We start from the raw sequence: 27,102 nt of genomic DNA on the forward strand, positions 1-27,102 counted from the left end.
TCGCACACAGGAGCACATACGAGTCGTGCTGCCGGGTTGATGCCCTTCTACAGCCCAGTCTAGCTCTCCTCTTGTTAATGGCCTCTCTCCTGGAGACTGTCCTGGAGACGTTCTTATTCAATTTATATCCTCTTGAGATCCAGCCTATTCATTATGTCCTCTGTAGTGGACAAAAAAAAGGTAAACTGAAAGAAACTTTTTATCCTCAGTTCTCAGGAGGTTAAAGCACCAAATCATAACAACAGTTGCCTCAAGGCACTTTACATTAAAAGGTAAAAACCCTACAATGTGGAGAAAAGAGAGAAATGATTGAATTATTTTGTGTTTTATACAAAACAGTATTTATGCTTTGTTGCAGGTTGTTAAAGCTGCTCACTTTTTAGGCAGTAAATCATCATCGAGACCGGCGGGCTGTTAGACATGCCTGGTCTCATTGTGTGCGCTACAGAACTAATGTATGTGATCACTAACAGGATGACATGACACTTTCTGAATCACCTAAACATTTTAACAGTTTTATAAAGAATGGTATGATGTGGCACGACGCTAATCCGGAATAATTCCAAGATGCTTATTTGTATATATTTATGGTGATATCTAGCTCACTTTAGAGAACATGTGAGTGCAGGTCAGAGTTTTGCCGTCAGCTGTATTTTGTTTACCCCCAGATAATACTGAAAGGTGAATACAGTCAACTTTCCACTGTAGGTGCCTGACCATAGGAGACCCCAATGCAATTCCAGTCCACCACTTAAGAGTGTTGTCTTTGTTTCAAAAAGCTAAACTGACACAGGACCACACCAACAAAAATTATAATTATTCAACAACAAATTGTGTGTGTACCAACTTGGCAATAAAGGTGATTCAGATTCTGACTCATAGGTCAAGGATGCCTCTAAAAACAAACGAGTAATAATAAGCCACATGCTTGGGGGTTTTCCCCCGATTGGCTACAGATTAAATTATTCAGAATCAAAGGAAAATCACCAGCAATATAAAGTAGTATAACTATCTCTTAAACATTTTTAATTTGGGTTTTATGTCTATATATAAAAAAAATGAATTTTTTAAAGTTATTTAAACTTGACTTAATGTAAAATAGCAAAAGCAAAATTAAAAAAAAAACATTCAAATTCAGTTTAAATATGTTCAGACAAATTCATAGAGATTCTATCAAGTTTAAGCCTCTGCCTAAGACAACAGTTGTGAAGAGAAATCCATGCTCCTTTTTACTAGGACGATGTGACCTTGAAGTGCATTGACAGCTGACATTGATTTCCACTGTGCTCGTCTCTGCCTTTGCAGTCTTCCCTTTTGTTTTTTTTTTAGTCTGGGCTTGTTATAGAGACAAAGTGGTGCCAGTGAATGAGGCAAGTTGTAATGCTAGCACCCTGCAAATCATTGCTTCTGGTCCATTTGGTGGAATGAGTTTAATAAGGGATGTTACAGAGCACCAACGATGCAGTGTAATAGTGCAAGTACTATTTGAAAAACACAGCACTGTGAGAACTATAGCACCATACCTCATTTCTTAGTATTTTGCTTGAAAAACTGGGTTCAGGAATTTACTGAAACATGAAAACAAACATGGAAATCCAGTGTAGAGGGCTTCAACTCTATGGGAAGGCTTTCCACAAGGTACAGGGATGTGTTCATGGGAATATTCGAACATCCTTCTGGAAGAGCATTTGTGAGGTCAGACACTGGTGTTGGACAAGACGGCCTGGCTCACAGTCTGTGCTCTAATTCACCCCAGAGGTCTTCTAAATGGGTTGAGGTTAGGACTCTGTGCAGCCCACACCTTGCTTTGTACACTGTTATGCAGTCATGTTGGATCAGGAAGGGGCCATCCCCCAAACTCTTCTTGGTATGCTGAAGCGTTAAGAGTTCCTTTCAATGGAAATAAGGGGCCAACTAAACACCATAATCCCCCTTCCCCTAAACGTTACACTTGGCGCAGTGCAGTTAGAAAAGTACTATTTTCCTTACAACCGCCAAACCCAGACTCGTCTATTAGACAATCCAGAGAACAAATCTCCACTTCTCTAGAGTCCAGTAGCGCCATGCTTTACACCGCTGCATCTAATGCTTTCTATTGTGCTGGGTAATCTCAGGCAGCAGATCTCTACACACCGTTTTTGAGGTAATCTGAACGCCACATTAAGTCTGGAGGTTTGTAGCTATCGACTCTGCAGAAAGTTGGGAACCTCTGTGCACCAAGTACCTCAGCATGACCTCATGTCGACGAAGGTAGGAGGGAAAGAGAACTCAGGCCGAACCCCTTCTACCCCAGTGACCCTGTCACCAAGGATTTGTTTAACTGCCTCAGTGACCTAACCCCCTGAAGACGAATTGTCCCCCTCGTCCGCAGACTCTGCCTCCTCCATAGAACACATGCTAGTGGGATTAAGGAGGTCCTCGAACTACTCCTTCCACCACCCGATAATGTTCTCAGTTGAAGTCAGCAGCGCTCCACCTGCACTATACAAAAAAAGCGCTGCTTTGCCCTCCTGAGTTGCCCGAGTTTTTGCCCAAGTTCCACTTTGCCTGTCGGTACCTATCAGCTGCGACCGAAGTCCCACGGGTTAATCAAGCCCGATAGGACTTCTTCTTCAGCCTGGTGGCTCCCTTCAACTCTGGTGTTCACCATCTGGCTCGGGGGTTACCTCCGAACCACATGGTGTCCATATTATGTCCGTTATTGACATAATGTAACTTAACACTTAATTAACTAAAGTAACTTAGTAGGAGCCTGCACGATGTTTCCATATAATTAGAATTATTTCTGCCTGAGATGCTATACCTTGCTTTTTCTGTATCCTGCTTTTCCACCATGTAACTACGTCAGTAATTTCCATCCACCATTTGCTTTTCCTATCTTACAGTGCGCTCCAACGATAGAGTCATTTACTTTCATAGGGGTTTCACATGACCAGCTGCTAGATTCTGGGTGTGTCTCGTATGCACAAAGGAACATAAATGCACAGTGTTGCTCTAACAATGAATACGACACGCTAATATTCCGTAAGAATTTATCCTGGCATCAGTGTGGATGATATGATATGGCAAAACTATAGTTCAGGTACTGGGCTTGTCAGAGTGAGGGCTGTATTGCAAGCCACACAGGTGACAGATTATTTGATGTCAGAAATGCATCTTTAAAAATGTTTAAAATTTTATCAATTGAAAAATATTAAATTATTTTGTATGCATGTCACTTACAATAATTGTTCTTTGTCCTCTGATTACTACAACTTGAAAGAATATTTTTAAAAGACTTAAAATGATATATTTTGGTAGCATGGGGTTAGTGTCATCAGTGGTGACTTAGATGTCAGTAGAATAATATCAAAGTAAGAAAAAAAAATGGATATACACCACTAATTTGGTTTGTTAGAGTAAAAGAAACTGATTTTGTTAGCCTGGTTAGGTTCACATGTGGCCATTTCTCTTTATTAGTACACTGATGGCTCACACTTGTTGCCATTTCATTTTGTCTCCACTGCTCAGATCTTTGTGGAAACATAGTTAATAATAATTCAGAGGACAGTTCGAACAGGTTTCATAATATTCACACTTAAAGTTCTTCACTCTTTGAATAAATCACTGTTAGTTACCTTTTAAAGGAACGATGAAACAAAGTCGATTATAGGTCGCTTATAGTTCTAATTTACACAATGCACATGCTCTAGACTTCTATATTTACCAGCGCTTCTTCTCTTTTAAGCTATTAAAGTGTAGTAATCACCAATAAGTCCGTGTTATGTCCACTCATCCAGAAAGGCGCCTGCTGACACCTCGTCTCTTAATTACAAATTCAAACCCTTAATGCATGCATGCAAAATAATTAGAAATTTAATTTGTCTTCTATATTTACTGATGTGCAAATGCCCAAATGACCTGGTATGTCTGCCAAACAGAGTGAGAAAAAAGTGTGTATTATCATCAGCAAAGCCATTTGCAACTCCTGCTGCAAGAGCAGAAAGCATATCTTCTTTACCACTTCATGTTTTGTACAGCTCCATTCTTCATTAGAATATCAGAAATATGAAAATGGTCAGGATTATGTTGTTGTCTCATTATATTTTCTTTGGTTTGCTGCTAATGAACAGGACAAGATGGCTAAATGAGAGTGTTCGGTTTACATTATTTGAAATGTACCTAATAATGCTCAGTGTTTCCTTTGTGTTATACTGTTTGTTTAATTAGATTTTCATTTCCACTTCCTGCTAACAGTGACCATTGCTAATAATGGCTGTAATGTATTTGTTATTACAAGAAAAGACAAGAAGACAGGACTTTTTGTCTATTTGGGGAGGAGCGTCGAAAGTGATTTAATTTGTTGCCTGTTTTTTTTTTAATTTGAAGTGGATTGTGTTTCTATTCGTTTGCTCTTCCTCTAACAACAGATCCTTCAGTGATTCATCACAGATCCATTTCCTTCTTTATTCAGATTCTATAAATTCATTTTGCAGCAAGATGAAACCACTTAACCAGGTTAGTCTTTGACCAAACTTTCATCTGCACTTAATGGCCTTCTCTCCAGCAGATGGAGTTTATTATTCGACAAACTGGAAATACCTAAGGTGGTATCACATAGGTTAAAACTTAAGTCTAGTCATATAAGGTGACTTTTGATTAGTCAGCTGTCTGGCTGCAAGGCTCCACTAGAGCCCCAGGAGAACTTCATTGACACACAACTGACACCATTAAATGTGTGGATGAGGATTTTGCTTTAAAACATAAAGACAAGCCTGACAGGAGCCACTCGCTGAGCTTGGGAGTCACCGCACCGAGTGCTCCGATTACCACGGGGACCACTGTTACCTTCACCCTCCTCATCTTCTCCAGCTCTTCTCTGAGCTCTTGGTATTTCTCCAGCTTCTCGTGTTCCTTCTTCCTGATGTTGCTGTCATTGGGAACCGCTACATCGATCACTACGGCCGTCTTCTTCTGCTTCTCTACCACCACTATGTCCGGTTGGTTAGCCACCACCATTTTGTCCGTCTGTATCTGGAAGTCCCACAGGATCTTAGCTCGGTCATTCTCCACCACCCTTGGGGGCATCTCCCACTTTGACCTCAGGACTTCCAGGCCATGCACAGCACAGATGTTCCTGTACACTATGCCGGCCACTTGGTTATGTTGTTCCATGTATGCCCTGCCTGCTAGCGTCTTGCACCCTGCTGTTGTAAACAAGATGCAAGATGGTGCCTGTGTGTTTGGCACGCCGTCAACCGCTCTTTTTTATCTGTCTGATTTTATTGTTTTTAGGTAACGTTGTGCAACATGTCAGTTCAATACTGTCGTATGATCGCCAGACCTTATTGAAAATCGGCTCATCCACCAAAGTTTCAGTTTGGTTTGGTAAAGCCAGGGTTTTCTGCCTCCCTACCTGGAAGCAGTACCATTGCGCTGGCATCCCCTACCACTGCCACCAGATATGAAGAAGCGACGCAGGAGACGGGGTACTCGTGGAGGTCGCCTTGTTAAGTTGAGAATCCAGATTTCTTACCTTCCTCACAATCTTCGCTCCGTTCATCAATCTTTTCCACGACTCTTGGTACCATCGCGTGCTCTGGATCCTGTGGATTCCTGGTTGGTTCCCGTTGTCGGCTCTATCGGGAGAAGCCCTGTGAAATCCTTCCCTCTTTGGCATCTGCGTTGGAGGCAAATGGACCGATCAGACCTTAGACCGGTGGATCTGGTTGTCACTGCCGCGGAGGTCTCCGAACCAGCTCCCCTCAGGTTGGCTTTAATAAATGCCAGATCGGTGGCGAATAAGACCTTCATCCTGAAGGATTTCTGTTCTTCCCATGCTTTGTATCTCCTCTGTTTGACTGAAACCTGGAGTTCACCCGGTGAGTTAAGCGCCTTTTCTGAACTGCTGCCCGCTGGCTGTGCTCATTTTAGCACTCTGAGAGCTTCTGGTCGTGGCGGGGGGTTAGCTGTTTTTAAAGCACACTTTGAGTTTAAGCAACTATCCTCATGGACACGCCACAGCAGCTTTGAATGTTGTTTGTGTGAACTGGGCCACTCGCCTTCGTTGCTGTGTGCAATAGTTTATCGGCCTCCTAAATAAGACAAGGAGTTTGTATCTGAGTTTCTCGCTTTTTTATCGGAGTTTCTCGCTGACTGTGCATCCCGGTATGACCAGGTCCTGCTGCTCAGTGATTTTAATATACACGTCTGTTGCCCAGGAAAGCCACTGGCTAAGGACTTCATGGACCTGGTGAACTCTTTTCATCTTGTTCAGTCTGTTAAAGGTGCCACTCAAGAACATGGTCACACATTGGACTTGGTGTTATCATATGGGTTATCTGTCTGTAACTTACATGTGGAGGATGCTGTATTCTGTGACCATATGCCCATTGTATTTGACGTTGTTGCTCTTAGTCCTGTTGTTAAACGGCTGCACCTATGCGATGCTATCGAGCCTTCGGCTCAGATACTCCCGAGCGTTTTTCAACACTATTTGAACAACTTGTGTCCAGTCCCTCTGAGTCGTCCTCCGTAGATGGATTACTCTCTCATCTGGACTCTGTTTGTAAATCTGCCCTTGATGTTGTTGCACCTCTAAGACTCAGGCAGTGTAAACCCAAGGCCAGTCCTTGGCTAACCGATTTTACTTGAGCCATTAGAAGAGACTGTAGGAGATGTGAAAGGCGATGGAAAAAGGACTGACTGTACGTCTCTCTGGAAACTCTTAAGACGAGCTGGAAAGCTTATCAGAGGGCAGCAAAGACTGCCAAAAACGCCTATTTTTCTCAACTTATTGCTGTTAATTCACATAACCCTCGTGTTCTGTATAATACCATAAATTTTGTACTGAATGCAGAGGATCATGTTCTTTTGCAGTCTTCTGAGGTTATGTGTAATAAGTTTCTTAATTTCTTTGTGGTTGCCAGTCTGAGACCCTCCACTTTATCTTCTGTTGACCCGGCTGTGCATGTTCCCTGTTTAAATTTGCTTATTGCTTTCCAACCAATTGTTCTACCTGAACTCGAGAAGCTTGTGTTAACTGCTAACCCATGTGGTTCTCCGAATGATGTCGCTCGTCCCAGTTTTCTAAAAAAGGTGTTTCCTACTGTTGGACCACATATTCTGAACCTAATTAATACCAGCCTCTTGTCAGGTCAAGTACCAAGCGAGTTTAAGCATGCAGTTATTCATCCTTACTTAAGAAGCCAGGCTCAGATATTTCAGTTCAGTCAAACTGTAGACCCATCTCTAAACTTCCTTTTCTGAGTAAGATCTTGGAAAAGGTTGTTCACACTCAGCTGATGGATTATCTAAACAACTCTCAAATGTTTGAAGTTTTTCAGTCTGGCTTTAGGCCGTTTCATAGCACAGAGACAGCTCTCAAAGGTTATGAACGATATTCTGGTAACGACGGACTGTGGTAAACATGTAGTGCTTATACTACTAGATATGACTGCTGCATTCGACACAGTGGATCACGACCTGCTGATCTCTCGATTACAGCTTTGTGTGGGCATTTCTGGCTTGGCACTCCTGTGGATAAAATCATATCTGTCAAACAGGAGCTTCTGTGTTAAGGTGGGCTCGTCATCGTCCTCTGTGGCCCCTCTGCCGTGGGGTGTCCCACAGGGATCTATTCTTGGGCCATTACTGTTTTCATCTCCTGCCACCGGGTGCGATCTTTCGTAAACACAAAGTCTCATTTCATCTATATGCTGATGATTGCCAGCTTTATTTTCCTTTCAGTCGTTCTGATAGCTCCCCAATTAGACTCCTGCTTGATTGCCTTAGTGATGTTAAGTCATGGATGGCTCAAAACTTTTTAAATTTTAATGAACGTAAAACGGAAGCAATTCTGTTTGGGCCGAATCGTTCCTCTCTGATATCCCTGATGTTGACCTTGCTGCTCTGACCCTTCACCTGAAGAGCTCGATTACCAATCTTGGGTTAAAAATCGACTCTGCACTTACTCTTGATGGCCACGTGAATGCGGTGGTGAAATCATCATTCTATCATCTCAGGCGTCTGTCGAAGGTTAAACCTTTTCTTTCAAGGCGTGACTTGGAGACTGGTATCCACGCTTTTATCACCTCACGCTTGGATTATTGCAACTCCCTTTTAATAGGGGTTGGACTGGGCACTCTGACACGCCTGCAACTAGTCCAGAATGCTGCGGCACGGTTTTTATCTGGTAGAAGGAAATTTGAGCACATTACTCTGGTTCTGGCCTCCCTGCACTGGCTTCCAATTGAATTTAGGATTCATTTTAAAGTTCTTTTATTGGTTTTTAAATCCTTAAATGGTCTGGCACCTGCATATTTGTCTGATTTGCTGAAGCCCTATGTCCCCACACTTTTAAAACCTTATTAAGATCATATATAATATAATAATATATAATCTCACTGATCAATCCGCTGCAGGGGGAGTTGGAGCAAGTCCTCCAGCTTCTGGTTGTTGAATTCTGGGCGGGATTCCTGCAGTTTTTTGAACCGTCTGAAGGCCTTGTTTTTCTTAAGCTGCATCTGAAAATGGACACAAGACACTGGGAGATTATTCAGAAACATTTACAAGACGTAGCTTCTGAATTTATAAAAAGTGTACTGGGACCAGATTTCATGATTGTGATGTGCAGAGCAGTAGTAACTACAGAGGAATAACATTGATGAGCAATAAAATGAAGATATAGGAAAGGGTTGCTGAAGGTATGTTAAGAAGAGAAATGACTAGGGATGGGTATCGTTTAGGTTTTATCCGATACCGGTGCCAAACCGGTACTTTTGAAACGGTGCCGGTGCTCAAACCGGTGTTTAAAGAATGGAGAACACAAAATTGGTCCAAAAACCTCTCATGTTCAGCTGTTTTTTGTAAAAAGATAACAATGTTAGCCTTTTCTGCAGCTATGGGGCATATATGGTATCACTCTTGGCTGGAAGCAGTGCTTAAACAATGGAAAAAACACAAACTTTGTCCAAAAACCTCTCATGTTTAGCTGTTTTCCACTTTTTCTTTGGTCATTTTAGCCTTTTTGGCCAGGGTGAAGGGAGTATCTGCCATCAAACAAGAAGACAGCCGCATGTAGCTATGATGATGTTTGCTAGTTCACCTTACATGCATTAATGTAATAACGTGGTTAGCCTACTCAACGTAAATTACACACCAACAACATTAAGCTACTCACGCAGAGAAGAACGGCTGCTGCTGCTGCATCATCCTCATCATTTCTGCTACACTGGCAGGGCTAGGGGCCAGGACTCTCCTCTTCAGGTTTTTGGGGGATGTTGCTAACTCTGGGTCCGATAACAGGCACCACACCAACAGTAGATGTGCTCGGTGTGAGGTCTCGCAGCAAGCTATCAAATACGGCGCATTTCTTGGCTTTAACAAAATGCTATATGTCGCCAGGTGTTTCATCGGATTCGAGGTGTTACCTCCTTTGACAGTATCACAGTATCACCTTAAAGCACTTGTTGCTGCTGAGTTTGCATCTTTTGCTGTGAAGTACAGCCAGACTTTTGACCGCTTCACCTTGGTCATTTTTAATCTGTAGCTCTGCTCTAAAAGAACGTACGTACCTGGCCCCGCCCACTATCCTCGGAAACGTAAAATGATTGGCTAGAATCTAAAGTGTATCACAGCTCGGGAAAAAAAGCACCGAAATAAAGCACCGAAATGTGCGCTGCTTTTCAGTCTGGTTACTACCGTTTATATACCAGTACCCATCCCTAGAAATGACAATCAGCAAGTAATAGTATGCTTTCATGCTGAGAAAGAGTACTACACATGTGAGGTTTGCTTTCAGAGCATTGATGTGCAGTATAGAAAAGGTCAGAAGGCGTTCACTGAGTCTGAGTGCCAGAGAAGTATGAGGGTGGTGGAGGACGTGTATGAAGTCACCAGGAGAGTATCAAGGTGTCCAGTAGGAGTGAGAAGGTCGAGGCAGGAGTGGTTAGAGGTCAGCTCTGAGCCCATTCTTACTTGCAGTGGTCATGTGATTAAACACATTTTACGGAAAGCTAGGTTCATTTTCACTAGCCACACCCAGGCCTGATTACTGCCAGACCTCTTAAATCAAGAACTCACTCAGATGGAACCTGTCTGACAATGCAAAGTGGGCTAAAACATATCAAAAAGCAATCACGCCACAATCTAAAGACACTCAGGAACAGATGAAAAACAAAATCATTAATACAATCCTAATCAAAAGTTTAAGACCAGTTGATGAAAAATGACATGGTTGGAGCTTAACAAGGTTCCAAGTTGAGCTTCAACATGCAACAAGAAGAAATGGGAGTGAGACAAAACATTTTTTTGAGCAATTTATTGAAAATAACACTTAAACTGAAACAGGCTGTTTTACAGCTGATCAAAAGTTTAGGACCACTTGCCTTTGAAAGGCCAAATCTGTGCAAAAATGTGGATTCATTGTCATTTTCTGTCATTTCACTGTCATGATGCTCTGTTGGCAAAGGAAAACAAACCTTCCCTTGTTGAACGTGGTCGGGTTGTTGAACTGCATAAGCAGGATCTCTCACAGCACGCCATCGCTGTAAGACGGTCATTTGATATTTCCTAAATGATCCGGAGGCCCAAAAAAATGTCACCAGCACTGAGCCGGAGGATCCAACTGGCTGTCCGTCGAGACACTGGACGATGCTTGACCCAAATTAAGGCCGTTACTGGTGCCGACTGCAGCCCCATAACCATCAGACACCATCTGAGGCTGAAAGGCTTCAAGAACAAAAAAAACGTCTCGTCTCCTTGAACGCCACAGAACTGACCGTTTGGACTTTGCTACAGAGCACCAAACATGGGACACTGAAAGGTGGAAGAAAGTTTCATTCTCTGAGGAGAACAAAAGTAACCTCGATGGTCCTGATGGTTTCCAACGTTGCTGGCATGACAAGCAGATCCCACCTGAGGTGTTTTCCACCCCACAGTGGAAGGGGCGCCATAATGGTCTAGGGTACTTTTTCCTTCAGTGGAACAGTTGTCTTCTCTTTATGGTAGACTTGGATATTTATCCAAGAATGTTGTTCACGATTGGCTGGTGTGAAGGGTTTTCTCATCACCATGATTCTGAGATCATCCACTACTGTTGCCTGTGGACGTCCAGGTCGTTTTGCATTGCTGAGGTCACCAATGCCTTCTTTTTCCTCAGGATGGACTAAAGATTTTGCCACTCCTAAGACTGCAGCAATTTCTCTGATGTTTTGTTCCTGTTTTTGCAGCTTACGGATGGCTTGTTTCACCTGCATGGAGAGCTCCTTTGACTGCATATTGTCTGTTCACAGCAAAATCTTCCAAATGCAATCATCACACCTCAAATCAACTCCAGGCCCTTTAGCTACTTAATTATCAATATCAAAGGAATTGCCCACATCTGCCCATGAAATAACCTTTGACTCAATTGTCCAATTACTTTTGTAACTAGATGTCACATGTCAAGAAGCTGAAACTCTTAAACCCTTCGTCCAATTGAATCTTCAGCCAACCCTCACATGAAAGCTGAGAGTCTGCACATTATGTCCATTGTATAACTATAATTGGAATATTTTTCAGTAAACAGGTAAAAACAACAACAAAAACTTATGTCAGTGTCCAAATATATATGGATCTAACTGTGTGTATGGTTAGAAGGCTATCACTGACAAAAAGACTAAAGGCCGAGTTGAAGGATTAAAAATGAAGATAGTTGATTATGGAGCAGACCAGAGAGAAAACTCATGGATGTAATGAAGGAGCATATGCAAAGGTTTGGTATGATGCAAATGTTCGGTTAAGATGGAGACAGATTATCCACTTTGGCTACTGCTAAAGAGAGCGGCCAAATGAAGACGCAGCAGCATGTTTCTTTACATCTATCAACATGTAGAAAATTGTTAGATTCTGCAAAAACTTGCATTCTTGAAGTTCACAGTAAAACTACATAATAAATTTGATCTGATAAAATTGCTGTGCTTTGCTATTCAATGTAACAAGAAATCAGTAAATAGATGAAAACAGAAAAACTGAGATCAGTGACAAAAAAAAGATCGACTAACAGTCTGAACCAAGTTCAAATATAATGTTCTTACCTGAAGCACTTTCTGGGCTTTATAAATGTTATCCACATATGTGTAGTAATGGTGCATATGGGTGGAGAACTGGTCAAGGCCTTTGCCAAGGTATCCATTCTCCAAATGGATAAGTAGAGTCCTGAGAGGAGAAACACACACACACACACACAAGTTTAAACATGATCTATTGCACGTTGTTTTTCCATGTGTTGCATGCTTTTGTTGCCAATGTTTGAAAAGCCAGGTTATTAAAAAAAAAAACTTTCCCTAGTTCTCTTTGTCCCTTTTTGCTTTGAAATTAATTAAATCAATTAATCAGCTAACATGATCCATAACATTTATGTATAATAACAAATGGTATCAATTTTAGCAAACATTAAATCCTGCATTAGTACAAAGCAAAATGTGTATTAATATTTGCTTTTCTGTCTTTTTCTTTGGTTTTGTAAACCAGTCTGTTAAATCAAAGACCCCATACATATATTTAGAACATGCTACGGTAGTCACTTTCACTGGATTATTGTCGCTTATTTTACGGGCAGTGCAAGTAAGCCGTGTGTGTGGCATGTTACTCCTGAGTCACAACATCCTTAACAAATCCACAGGACATGGTATCAAGAACTATTTTAATATACGTGGCACATTTTTTTGTGCATCACAGGCCTTTGAGACGTTCGTGTTAAAGTTTACTCTCCTAGCAAACACTGCTTCTTTGCATCAGTGCCACGCTCCCTGAGAAGGAGCTCATGTGAGGTTAGATCGCATCTGAAGCATCATTTTCAACAAAGGCATACACATTTAGAGAAAGCGAGGAGGCTGAGCAGAGTTCAGAGGATTGCTTCCCTGTTAATGAGAGATTTAGCAGTCAAGGTTCAGTAGTGTTTCTTCCCCCATGGGTGACGTATTTACTGGGACCCAGACGACAGATGTACCTTCAGAGCACCCAGGGCTACTTTGTAGTAAGAACACGCCTGCCGAACTTAAGCAATTGGTTGGGGGTGTTGACACTTGTGAAGGAGCTTGTTATTTGAACTTGGAGGAAGTACCACATATTCACGCACACACATTCTCTAATGATGTTCCCAGAGACTGCTGCTCATACAAGCTGTGAGAAGGAGCACTTTACTGTTGAAGTTGATTTAAATAGATTTTAATGAAGTTGCCGACAAAGGTAGGCTCTGTTCATAATCGGGAGGTGCAGGAGAAGCCGAGAGGGTTCTAACGAGAGCAAAGGGCAGGAAAAAATGTATTTCCATTTCTTTCCCTTTCTGACAGAGACTATTATGATAAATATGAAATTATGGATTACATTTTTTTTTTAAATTTCCACAGCAATTAAATTGTCCGACCATCAGCACCAAGGTGGAGATGACATTAGCATTCCATGCGTGTCATCCGCATTAATTCCAAGCAGTTGCGGCATCGTGGATGATACGACTGAACCCAAACAATTCAGGCCACGTCACCATTACTTGGAGAAGGCTCAACAGATGAACGGCAACTCTCAAAACACAGGATGAAACATGAGAAACTATAAATGGAATAAACAGTTCGCTAACACTAAAGCATTAAACCAGCATTTTGTTGCTCTCAAAAAACAACACAATGTGATGTCAGCCGTTTTTACCCACAGTGTCTGAGCTCCATCCTACACTCCAGTTCTTTAATGACAACCTCACCTCTGCTTTGTGCTTGGTCCACACAGCATTCTGGACCAGTGCTGCACACTAACTTCCTTCCCCAACCGCCCCATCACTAGGGCTGCCACAAACGATTATTTTGATAGTCGACTAGTCACCGATTATTTTGGCGATTAGTCGACTAATCAGATCATCATCCATTGGACGTAAAACGTACAGCTTATTGCACCAGCAGCATCTGCTCTTATATAACTATCATTAGCTTACAGCTTTAAGTGTTTAAGGTCTGTGCTAACTAAAAATAAAGACAAGATGATAGTTTATTCAATTTTAATGAAATTTGCAGATTGTTTCGGTGAAGTTTAATAAACTCCTTGCTATCTAAAATATAACAGGACACCGGAGTAAATTCTCGAGCATCTCACACTTCTGATAATCAGCTGTCTGCTTGACGTTTATTCAGCTGTGTAAAAACTATAACTTTAATCTCAGACAAACTGATTTACTCAGGAACAAATAAAATACTAAAAAAAAAAATAAAAAAAAAAAGGCAAAACAATAACATTTTTAAGTTATCTAAGTGACTTATATATCACGTTTAACCTGAGTAGCGAAAGACGGCGGTGGGTTTGAAAACGATTTGCCGGGAGTCCGGTGTTCTCACGGCTCTAGTTAGCCTTGCCCCCGCCTAGCTATCGAGCTAGTGGGTAACAGACGTCTCCGAAAACGTCGGAGCGCTTTTGAAAATATGTGGTGTCTTGATAAACTGAGCAGATATTTGAGGTTTACACAGCTACATTCTCGCCTGAAAATATGTTAAACGTTTATTTTGTGACCCAGAAAGAATAATAAGAGTAATATTAGAACTAACTAGCTGCCGCCATTGTTGGAAACTGAGCTGGGCTGCGCTATGAATTCTGGGACACAATTTCTTCTTCTTCGGGGTTTAACGGCAGCTGGCATCCTTGTACATGCAGTGCTGCCATCTTCTGTTTCAGTCCGTTATTACACTCTTAAATCCTGCTACTTATTTCTGCGTCTTTTGGATCTTACAAAGCTTCAAACGACGCGTCGACTATTAAATCAGTCGTCGACGATTTTGATAGTCGACGTAATCGTGACTAGTCGACTAATCGTGGCAGCCCTACCCATCACCTTCATTTAAGTTGAATGAAATCTTTTATCCAAATGTCATATAAACTTCTCAGGTATTACCACCTTTATAGATATTTGCCTACTCTCCACTGATAATTTTAAATATTTTATTATGGATTCCTGGGAGGAAATGACAACGTGAAGATGGGACATCACCAAACAAATGTGGGCATTGCCAAGCAGCAGCTTTCTTCCTTTCGTTATGCTTTAACATTTATTTCAGCTGTTTTCAGTTGCTGTTTCTGAGTATTTTGCCATTAAATAAAATGAATCATCTATTGGCCCGACAAGTTTACTGACTTGTTTATTTTTAAAAACTCCAGACTGGCATCACCAGTACCAGCAGTAACAGCTCTACACAGTGAGGGAAATCATTATTTGATCCACTGTTGAATTTGTAAGTCTGCTCACTTCTATGGTCATTTCAATTTAATGGAAAGAGACATAAAATCAATGCAAATGTCAACATTTTACTTAATCTACAAAGACATACAAAATAATTATTGCACAGCAGTTTGTTTATAACTGTCTAATTACATTTGGACCATTTAAAAAGGCATTACAGGGATTACATATTATAGAGACGTCAGTCCTGAGCGATTCCTCTAACCTGAATGAGTACAAATCAAATCAAAATGTATTTATAGAGCACATATTAAAACAACAGTGTTGACCATAGTGCTTCACAGTCAGTAAAAGCATGAGACAATTAAAACAAACAATAAAACAGGACAACAAACAATAGGTAACAACACAACAAGCTAGAACAGCCAACTAGTTAGAATCAAAGGCCAAAGTAAAAAGATAAGTTTTAAGACGTGATTTAAACGACTGGATCGGCTCGGCAGTACGAAAATGAACAGGGAGGTTATTCCAGAGTCTGGGTGCCACGGATGCAAAGGCCCGGTCACCGCTCGACTTCATTCGAGACCTAGGTTGTGCTAGGAGCCTGTGATTGGACGATCTAAGTGCTCTGTTGGGATTGTATAAGTGGAGGAGTTCAGAAAGACAGCTGGGCGCCAAATTATTCAGAATTTTAAAAGTGAACAAAAGAATTTTAAAATCTTTGCGATATTTGACAGGGAGCCAATGTAGTTTGGCTAAAGTTGAAGTTATGCGTTCATAGATTCTCGTACCTGTTAAAAGACGCGCAGCTGCATTTTGAATTAACTGAAGAATGGCAGAAGACAGTAGTCCAGTCTGGATGTGATGAATGCGTGGACAAGCTTTTCAAGGTCCTTTAAAGGAAGGAACGGCTTTGCTTTGGATATCTGACGCAACTGGTAAAAGCTGTTTTTTTACCACTGTGGAGACGTGTTTCTGAAGTTTAAAAGAGCCATCCAGGAACACTCACAGGTTCCTTACAGTGAGCGAGAGATGGCTAGTGAGAGGGCCTAGGGCATCAGCTAACCGAGTGTGACTACCAAAGACTATGATTTCGGTCTTATTCTCGTTCAGTGTAAGAAAATTATGTGATAACCAAATTTTAACTTCATGCAAACAGTTGAACAGAGGTTGCAAAGAAGCAGACACATCTGATTTCAGAGGTGAATAAATCTGGATATCATCAGCATACAGTGGGGCAAAAAAGTATTTAGTCAGCCACCGATTGTGCAAGTTCCCCCACTTAAAATGATGACAGAGGTCAGTAATTTGCACCAGAGGTACACTTCAACTGTGAGAGACAGAATGTGAAAAAAAAAAATCCATGAATCCACATGGTAGGATTTGTAAAGAATTTATTCGTAAATCAGGGTGGAAAATAAGTATTTGGTCACCTCAAACAAGGAAAATCTCTGGCTCTCACAGACCTGTAACGTCTTCTGTAAGAAGCTTTTCTGTCCCCCACTCGTTACCTGTATGAATGGCACCTGTTTGAACTCATCATCTGTATAAAAGACACCTGTCCACAGCCTCAAACAGTCAGACTCCAAACTCCGCCATGGCCAAGACCAAAGAGCTTTCGAAGGACACCAGGAAAAGTATTGTAGACCTGCACCAGACTGGGAAGAGTGAATCTACAATAGGCAAGCAGCTTGGTGTGAAAAAATCAACTGTGGGAGCAATCATCAGAAAATGGAAGACATACAAGACCACTGATAATCTCCCACGATCTGGGGCTCCACGCAAGATCTCATCCCGTGGGGTCAAAATGATCATGAGAACGGTGAGCAAAGATCCCAGAACCACACGGGGGGACCTGGTGAATGACCTGCAGAGAGCTGGGACCAAAGTAACAAAGGTCACCATCAGTAACACACTACAACGGCAGGGAATCAAATCCCGCAGTGCCAGACGTGTTCCGCTGCTGAAGCCAGTGCATGTCCAGGCCCGTCTGAAGTTTGCCAGAGAGCACATGGATGATACAGCAGAGGATTGGGAGAATGTCATGTGGTCAGATGAAACCAAAGTAAAACTTTTTGGTATAAACTCAACTCGTCGTGTTTGGAGGAAGAAGAATACCGAGTTGCATCCCAAGAACACCATACCTACTGTGAAGCATGGGGGTGGAAACATCATGCTATGGGGCTGTTTTTCTGCCAAGGGGACAGGACGACTGATCCGTGTTAAGGACAGAATGAATGGGGCCATGTATCGTGAGATTTTGAGCCAAAACCTCCTTCCATCAGTGAGAACTTTGAAGATGAAACGAGGCTGGGTCTTCCAACATGACAATGATCCAAAACACACCGCCCGGGCAACAAAGGAGTGGCTCTGTAAGAAGCATTTGAAAGTCCTGGAGTGGCCTAGCCAGTCTCCAGACCTCAACCCCATAGAAAATCTGTGGCGGGAGTTGAAAGTCCGTGTTGCTCGGCGACAGCCCCAAAACATCACTGCTCTCGAGAAGATCTGCATGGAGGAATGGGCCAAAATACCAGCTACTGTGTGTGCAAACCTGGTAAAGACCTATAGTAAACGTTTGACCTCTGTTATTGCCAACAAAGGTTATGTTACAAAGTATTGAGTTGTATTTTTGTTATTGACCAAATACTTATTTTCCACCCTGATTTACGAATAAATTCTTTACAAATCCTACCATGTGGATTCATGGATTTTTTTTCCACATTCTGTCTCTCACAGTTGAAGTGTACCTCTGGTGCAAATTACTGACCTCTGTCATCATTTTAAGTGGGGGAACTTGCACAATCGGTGGCTGACTAAATACTTTTTTGCCCCACTGTAACAGTGAAGGGAGATGTTGTAATTTCTAAAAATTAATGCCAACGGCAACATGTACAAAGAGAAGAGAGCAGGACCGAGCACGGACCCTTGAGGCACACCACAGTAAATAGGGGCAGAAGCCGAGGAGTGTTGCCCCATAGCAACAGAGAATGACCTCTCTGAGAGGTAGGATTTAAACCAAGATAAAACCGTACCTTTGAGACCAACAACATGTTCCAGTCTTGATAGAAGAATGTTGTGGTTAACCGTGTCAAAGCAGCAGTCAAGTCAAGTAAAACTAAAACCACAGTCAACAGTTAAAAGAAGATCATTAAAAACTCTAAGTAAGGCTGTCTCTGTGCTGGGGCGAGGTTTCAAACCAGACTGAAACTTTTCATTAATACCATTTGCATCTAAAAAGGCCTGAAGTTGTTTTAGAACTACCGTTTCCAATATTTTGGAAATAAAAGGGAGTTTGGAGATCGGCCTGTAGTTAGTGAGACCATTACGGTCAAGATTTTTCTTTTTCATAATAGGTTGCACAACAGCATGCTTAGAGAGACGGTACACAACCTGATGACAATGATGCATTCAGCAGAGATAAGCTACAAGGACCAATAACATGTAAAGCTTCCTTAAAGAAACGAGAAGGAAGAATATCATGCGGGGAACCAGAGATTTTGAGATGATCAATTATATCTTTTAAAACAGAATAAGACACTGGCGCAAACTGCGGAAAGAAAGTCAAGCATTCAGAAGCTGGAACTGGGTCTAAAACTGATGATGGATGAGATGGATGAGAAGCCCTTAGAGCTGAGATTTGTTCAGAGAAATACTTTAAGAATTTATCACAAAGAGCAGGGGAAGCATCCCTATAAGTGGTAGTGCAAGGGTTTATCACAGAGTTAAAAGTATTAAAAAGAGCTCGGGGGTTGTGCCTATTAGTCATAATAATGATAGACAAAAAGGCAGATTTGGCAGCTTTAACAGACTTTTGATACTTAGATAGACAATTATGGAGGATGTCCAGAGAGACGTGGAGTTTGTCTTTCCTCCATTTTCTTTCAGCACGACGACATTCACGCCTAAGGGCGCGAGTAGTATCATTTAGCCAGGGTTGTTTAATCCTCAGAGGTGCCACAGAGTTAAGAATGTCAGCGCATGCAGTATAAAAGAGGTTAGCAAGCTCATCCGCTGATAAAACCCCATTACGCTTAGCATCAGAGAGGGGACAGTCAAGGAAAGCATCAATGAAGTGGGCGATTGACTGGGAGTTAATTGTGCACGTTTGCCGCACAGGACCATCACTGTTCAAACCCACATCGCTCGCTACAGTATCAAACAAAACCGGGAAGTGATCAGAAATCCCAGAGTCCTTTATGTCCGTGATGCAAATATCCAGACCATAAGACCAAATCAAGTTTATGACCTTTAGTGTGAGTTGGTTCACTTACCCACTGGGTGAGATTGAGGGTGCTAATAAGAGCGAGGAAATCCTTAGCTAGCGAACTGTCCTCACAGCAAACATGAATGTTGAAGTCACCAACAATTAGTATACGGTCATAACGTAGCAGAAGGCTCCCCAGCAGATCAGCAAATTCTGGAAGAAAATCCTTGATAAGTTTCGGGGGCGATACACCACAGCGCAGAGGATGGAGGGGACGCAGTTCACTTCCAATAACTGCACCTCGAAACTGGGGTACAGAACAGGTGGCAGCTGCCAACATCGAAGTTTGTCTTTAAAAACTGAAGCTAGCCCTCCACCTCTTCCAGTGGTCTGGGGTGAGCTAATAAAAGCGTGGTCAGGTGGGAGCAGCTCCGAGAAGGGAAAAAGTTCGCCGGGGCGAAGCCAAGTTTCCGCCAGTCCCGATGATAGAATAAGATCATTTAAAATAAAAGTCGTATTCGCCAGTGACCTTGTATTTAGCAAGGCCATACGGAGAGTGGTCACACTGTTACTGGTAGGAGAACGGCGCAGCAGGCGAAGGTTGAGATTCGCACCTCCTCTGGAGGACCGCACCCAGCACCGAGCGGGTGGAAGATCAGCTGGCAGGTCCAGGTAACCATAAGGTCCAACAGGGCGAATCCAGCGATGACAGAACAGTCTGAAGTTAGCATGGTCCCGGAGGGCAGGAATAGATGACAAGATGTTTATAGAATAGCGATCATTTGTCCCAACATAGGACTTTAAAAAGGCCTTGATACGAACACGTTTACCCCGTCTCCGTGAACGTTTCCTTTGAGAGAAGGTAGATGGTAAGTGGCGGAGATAATCAGGAAAGTCCTTCGAAAGCGGAGGAGGATTCTCAGGTCTCCATTTAAAATCTTGTGTCTGGTAGTCCAAAGGCCGGAGATTCAAGAGTTTGGCGATCATAGGCAAGTAACGTAGCGACATCAGGGCAGCACATAGACAGAAGGACGACAAACAACAGCGGAGGAGACGGCTTGCCGTGAACACTGGCGCCATCTTGGAGCTTTACACAAATATACTATAAATAAGTCTGCACGTTAATAAGCCAACACTCTTATTTTGGTAAGCAGTAATAGTAACTACATTTGTGGCAGTGCCCAAATATATATGGATCTAAATGCATATTACACATTAGAGGAAAACAGCAACATTTGCATTCCTATTTCCTGTTGCTGAACTGAGTGATGATTACATTACTTGAAGTTTCACATACATATTGAATCATTTCCTACTGGTGAATCACTGCGGCACTGGATCTCCATGGCCCGTTTTATCTCGAGAGCTTGTCGTTGTATTCACATCACTGATTAAATAAGGACTTCATAATGAAGATAAACAGTATGTGAACTGCAAAACCATTTATCCAACACATCAGACTGTGTAATGCATACCTCAATCTTCATTGCGGCAATCTCAATGAGAAAGCCCGTCAGTCTGCAGGGGATAGGGGCCTTGGGGAACTCATACAACTCATTATTTAGCTCGGAAATGGAATTCCCAATCAGCAGTCTCCGAAGCCCCTGCTCCACAGTTTCCCGTTCTGTGCAGTCTGATAATGAACTATGGGCTAGGAGCAATCTTTCTCACATGAATAAGAAAATACACCGACACTTCCTACTTTAGACTTATAAGCCAACATGAATTACAGATACGACTTCAAAGAGAGCTATCAGCATACTTGAGTTTATCCATCCATTCTCTTCTGCTTATCCTTGTCAGAGTCGCGGGGGGAGTGGAGCCTATCCCAGCTGTCTTAGGGCAAGAGGCAGGTACACCCTGGACAGGTCGCCAGTCTGTCGCGGGGCTAAGACATAGACACAGACAACCATTCGCACTCACACTGCTAAGGCCATGCCTTATTATTTATTTATTTCATATACATCTACACTATCGTTCTAATGTTTTAGAACACCCCGTTTTTCTACTGTAATTGTTGCAGTTTAATGTCTCACTGCACTCTGAAAAGAAAGCATGGTACAAATAAGCAACTGGAGTTAAAAAAGTAAAACATGGCATTAGTTTATGGACCAAAATATATTCCAAATGTCTGACTCATCAGAGTGGCCACCTTTGGCAGATATAACAGCTGGTTCTTCCCATAAGTGTGTGGCACATGTAGGCTGTTTCCCTTTCACTCTTCTGTCCAGTTTACCATCTTGATCTTTTTATTAGAAAATATTAACACCCTTTAAAAATATATTTACAGATCAAAAGCAGGGACTGTTTAGCTCTTGAAACATTTAAAACAGTAACAGAGATGACCCTGTCCTATAACAAGTTGTGCCATGTGTGGAAAATATTCTTATTGTTACAGCATAATATCATGAGCTTCACCAATATATTATATAGCAGCTTTTCTTTTAAATGTAGTGACAAAATCATGGCAAATTGGAATTTTTAAAAATGATATTACAATCTGAAACGGAACAGTAGGAATGACCCATATTTGGACCAGTCGTAGCTTGAAATGCTTGAAATGAAAATATCAGTTTTCCTGTCAGCTTCCAAAACCCATTTTGAGCTCGTTTCTCTACCATATTGATTTATGGATTGCAGAGCTAAGTCCAGGGCCTCAACATGCACACATGTTCCAACTTCCAACTTCAAACCTCAACCCGTTTATTTTAAGTCATTCGTGTGGACTCAGGATCTGAATTTTACAGCATCAACACAAACGAATCAATTGATGTCTAGACATGCGGTGAGATCAGTTTGTCTCAGAATTGGTCATTAGCGAGAAAGTGCATTAATATTCTGCGATAATAATAATGCTGTTCATTTGTGATATACATCTACTGAGGAAGAGAACTACTGTGCACTGCAGTACAATAACACTAACCTTTGCTAATGTGAAGATAAGGACTGTGCTTTGGTAAACTAAGAGTTTATCTACGCTGCATTCTTGCAGAACAGACAAACTAAGCATGCCTATCTGTACGCAGGCTCTCACCACAATCCCCAGAGCATGGATATTCTTTAAATTATTCAGAGAATACTTACTGGTTTACTGATAGAATAGCTTTAATTGAACAGAAAATGTCTTCTCTAATGTCCGACCTCAGGGTTCCTTTGGCCTTCAAAATGTCCACAAAGAACTGCAAAGAAACAGAGCAGAGAGAGACAAAGGGACATTATCTTCCAGCATTTGTGTTACTCGGTTGTCTCCGATTGGATTTTTTTTGATAAGCAGGTGCTTTTATTGCTGACAACCCTAAAAGTAAAGCTACACAGAAAAACAGGACATTTAACAGCAGCAGGTACTATAAGGCTGGGGTGTTGCTGCCCTACAGCCACTTTCTGACTGCTATGATTATTTTGGAAGAGCCAATTTGAAGCACAAATGCAGAGGGACACTGTCGTACCACAGCACTGACAATAAAGCGACAGCTGTGCTGGTCTCAAGTCATTTGAAGTGAAAATGGGATTAGCAAATTGAATGTGCATTAGGCCTAAAATGACTCCTAATTGGAGTGAACGGATGGGGGGGTGAATAATTGTGTAGAAACTGGGCAGCAGCAGTGAGCAGAAAAAGTCTGTTCTCTCTTTGAGGCAAATATGATTCCACCTCGGGTCTGGTACAACCTCCACAGACGAGCCGATCAGATCTTTATAGATGGGTTCTCAAGCTATGAAAGTGTTCTTGTTTCCTTGAATTATGACAAGTTACTAAGAGAGCAACTTTCAAAGGCGCGATGGAGCAGAGGTGACTGATCAAACCCGTATGCATCCTGGATGATCTTCACCACCCACTGCACCACTAACACACGGGCAGAGGCCCACGTTCCCCAAGACACTGATTCAGCTCCACTCCAACAATGACAATTATAGGAAATATTTTTATACTGAATCCATAAACATTTTATTATACATTACTTCAACTGCCCTAACTAAAGAATTTTCTAAATAAGTATAAATTCAGATGGGGTCAAGGGAGGTTATACTTTCATGCAAAATACATTTATATCGATACAGTTTATGTTACATTACAATTCGACGTGTGAAGGCATAATGTTGGACAACAATAAGAAAATGAAATATGGCGATAGAATATGGGTAAAATGCGCATGTGCAGTGCCTTTGTTTTCATACGCACATGGCGGAAAAAGCATGGCTGTGACGGAGAATGAGAAGAGCGAAAGCGGATCGTTGAATGAAACAGATGAATCTGAACTGGTTTGTAAAAATGCTGCAGCTTCACTGGTGTGGAACTGGTTTAGCTTTCGTCCGTCAGATACACAACAAAGCACTATTTTTGGTAGCGCATGCTAGCGGGCCGTCGTTATTACCGTGTTGTTTGGAAAATACGGCGCACTTAAAATCAATCCTTTGATTTTCCTGAAAGTCGACAGAGCCCCTTATAACCCCGTGTGCCTTATGTATGAACTCTGGTTGTGTTTACTGACCTGGAAACGATTTTATGTGCACGGCGCTCAAAAATCTGTCAAATGTTTCAGTACGACTTTGCTGAGCTACGAAGCCGCACCGCTTGATGGATTGTCGGAGCATTACGGCTATCGTAGGCGGAGCCTCGCGGAGTGATACGTACTGTGCTTCAGCATAATGTTACCGTATTGTGTGTGTATAACGTCTTAAGTTTTGTGGATATTATACATGGTTATGCTCAGGATATGTCGGCCCATTTCTACTGGAAATGCCTTTTGGTTAAACTTTCAGCAAGGAATTTGCATTTGCACTGTTACATTTTTTATAAAGCTTTAATGTACATAAAAACCAGCTTCTTGTTTAAGTGAAAATAAATGGAAGATTGTCTTTTTGCGCTAGTAATTTTGTGGAGTTGTATTTTGTCTCGCATCAATTATATCGTCAGTTATATCGTTATCGCAAATTTTCAAATATATATCGTGATAAATATTTTTGGCCATATCGCCCTGCTCTACTCTCCATACCAACACCAGCTAGATGTTTAAATCTTAATATAAATGAGTAACAGTAGGTGGACATTAGGTAAGGCTGCACTTTTTGCAGTGATCTCGTATAGAAAACTATTCGGCGCGTATATAAAACAGGTCCGCGGCTCCGAACCGTAGTAAAGGGACCTCTGGCTAATACGTCGGGTTCGTGTCGGGCTCGTAGCCGAAAACTAGCTTTACTTTGTTGTCTGGGTCAACTTTGCTAGCGAGAGACAGAGAGAGGCACTGAAAGGCTGCTCCAACGGGACTTATTGTTTCAGAGGAAAACATGAACACAGCGTACAGTCGAGTCTTAACAGCTTACTTACAGCTGGGCTCGTCAGGCTCTGTTTGGCTGCAGTGGTTATTATTATATTTACATACGTGAAACCAATAAGATCTGTACATTTTCACCAGACCTGATGTGTGTGCAGAATTTCATGGGTTTTTGACCACGTTTAGGCAATTAATTTGCCAAAATAATAAATGGAGCAGATAAAGCTTCATTCATCATACAGTAAATAGAGACACAATAGGGCTACCCCACTTTTAGTGCTCGGACCCTAAATATAGCCAGGATAGCTAATGGAAAATGGTTTAAGCAAAATTCACATAGATTACCTCAGACGAGCCCTCAAGACAATTCTCGGCCTATAAAACCTTTACTGCATGTCATTCACATTTCCTGACTGCACTGTAACTATCCAATAAAGACAAAAGTCAAACAGTATGTGGGTAACCCTAGCATCAAAAGCCCGACATTAGTACTAGCACTTAAGTATTCAGACACATAAATCATATTACATTATGAAATATGATGTCGTATGATTTTAAGACCATGAATAGGTCAAATATGCTGTAGTACATACGGTGGAGACCAGTTCCAGCTTTTGGCAGTAGCGTTGTTCTGTTTGCACCATTTCTTTGGCTATTCGACAGAATTTTCTTTGCCACAAGTCCCTCTGCTCCTGGACACTGCTGCACCCAAGAGGATCCAAAGGGCGAGGCAAGAAACTCATCCTCACTGTGACAAGGACAGAACAGAAACACAACCAAAGTGAATTATCTTCCACAGTAAAGGAAAGCAGACCACTAGAGATAAAAGATGTAACGCTTTCCTAAATGACTGAATATTTGTGGACAGATGAATTGAGTTTTGTTTGTTTTTTAAATAATTTGCTTGATATGGTGGAGCATGTGCTTCTGCCCTCTCAGAAAACGGTAACTTCCAAGCATAACACGCATCTGCAGAGTTCAGCTTTGGAAGAAAAAACATCTTTAAAATTAAGTGCAAAACAAGAATGACACATTATTACAATTCTTTGTTGTTTTGTCTGATAAATATCAAGCTCCAATATTGAACCATAAATGAAAGCAAAACACACTACATGGATAAAGTTACTAGGCCGCCAACACAGAACTCCTACAGGTGGTGCTTGGCCATTGAAGCCCATTCCATGAAGCTCCCACTGTGTTGAGAATAATCCCAGAGGATGTTTGGGAGGCTGCGGTTATTGAATCAATAGAGGATTTATGACTTTTATGCACCATGTGCCTCAGCAGTCAGTAACCTGCCCTGAAACCTTACATGGTATACCATTTCAAAGCTGAGCTGCTACGGTTTCTAAACGCTTCCACTTTGCAGCATCGCCTGGTCATGGACTATCTCAGAGGGAAGAAATTTCACAAATTGACTGTTTGCAACAGTAGCATCTGCTGCAGCATCATTAAAGAGATTACTGTTCAGTAAGTCTTTAGAATAACCAGCAGACTGCAGAACTAGATGCATGCTTGACTTTCTACCTGAGACAGGTAGAAAATGGGACTGGAAACACCCGAATTCAATTCAATTTTAGCACCAAATCACAACAGTCACCTCAAGGCGAGTTCCATTCTACATCTTAAAGAAGTAACATTTCAACGTAAGCAAGTAAAAACTTCTCGTGTTGTCCAGTTATTACATGAATCCCAGAACACAAAGTTTTCTGTTGACTTTGATGTTACTGACATTTGTCGAAATGTTTCATTCAGTTTCAGACTAAATGCTCCAACATCTGTTTCCATTTGAGTCACTCAGTCTTTCAGATGTTTCTAGAACATTTCGTGAACGAGATGTACATCAGCTGTCGAGACCGTTTCTACCGGTTATGAGGACGAAAAAACTCGTCAAAACTTTTTCAGCGAATTTATTGTCGCAACAAAACGTCTTTGAATGAGAAGTTAATTACTTTACAGAGATTAATTTGTTTTTATGGTTTGTTTGACGGTAAAGCGACACTAGGCTTACCTTTCTGTAACGTCTCTATTTTCAATCAAGGCGCTCTTTTGGAGATTCTGCTTCCTCTTTCCGGTCTGTGTGGGCAATGACCTTTGTTCCACACGCTGATTGGCTGCTCCGCAAGCGAACTACAGGAAGCACCCCGTTCTCAGCGGAAGTAGTTTTAACGATTCCAAAGTTAAACCAACTGTTTACAGTATAAAACAGATGTTTAAATAAACAGAACAGGTCGTCAGCGCTGTACTAAATAAATATATTAACATATGTCAAGTTTAACACTTGGTTTAAATAAGATGGTGCTTGTCCTGAACATTGCAGCTAAGATCAGTTTACATCAGCAGTGTCAAACTGCTTTTATAAATACAGCCCACTGTGACCTTTAGTGGGCGGGAACCCTTTCTGTCGGTGTAGAGGAAGTTACATATTTAACTGATTTTCTACATGATGA

At 41.7% G+C, this 27,102-nt stretch overlaps 1 protein-coding gene across 2 annotated transcripts in view; it reads right to left on the bottom strand.

The window, feature by feature from the left end:
• Positions 1-26,748, bottom strand: part of arhgef39 (Rho guanine nucleotide exchange factor (GEF) 39) — a 71,191-nt gene extending 44,443 nt beyond the window's left edge. Inside the window, exons 1-6 of one of the 2 annotated variants that reach the window (XM_086269857.1) lie at positions 26,664-26,748; positions 25,246-25,400; positions 22,467-22,561; positions 21,145-21,270; positions 12,057-12,177; positions 8,386-8,504 (exon numbers count right to left, since the gene is read on the bottom strand). In XM_086269857.1, coding sequence (XP_086125983.1) covers positions 8,386-8,504; positions 12,057-12,177; positions 21,145-21,270; positions 22,467-22,561; positions 25,246-25,395 — 611 coding nt within the window. In that variant the 5' untranslated portion in view covers positions 25,396-25,400; positions 26,664-26,748. The remainder of the gene's footprint in view (positions 1-8,385; positions 8,505-12,056; positions 12,178-21,144; positions 21,271-22,466; positions 22,562-25,245; positions 25,401-26,663) is intronic. The other variant, XM_086269859.1, reaches the window with a different exon arrangement.
• Between the last annotated feature and the right edge of the window lie 354 nt (positions 26,749-27,102).

Source organism: Aulonocara sp. 'chitande type north' Nkhata Bay, linkage group LG17 (assembly GCF_057382095.1).
Source record: "Aulonocara sp. 'chitande type north' Nkhata Bay isolate Kocher_YH1m ecotype deep benthic linkage group LG17, A_spYH_male_GT1.1, whole genome shotgun sequence".
Lineage (NCBI taxonomy): Eukaryota > Metazoa > Chordata > Actinopteri > Cichliformes > Cichlidae > Aulonocara > Aulonocara sp. 'chitande type north' Nkhata Bay.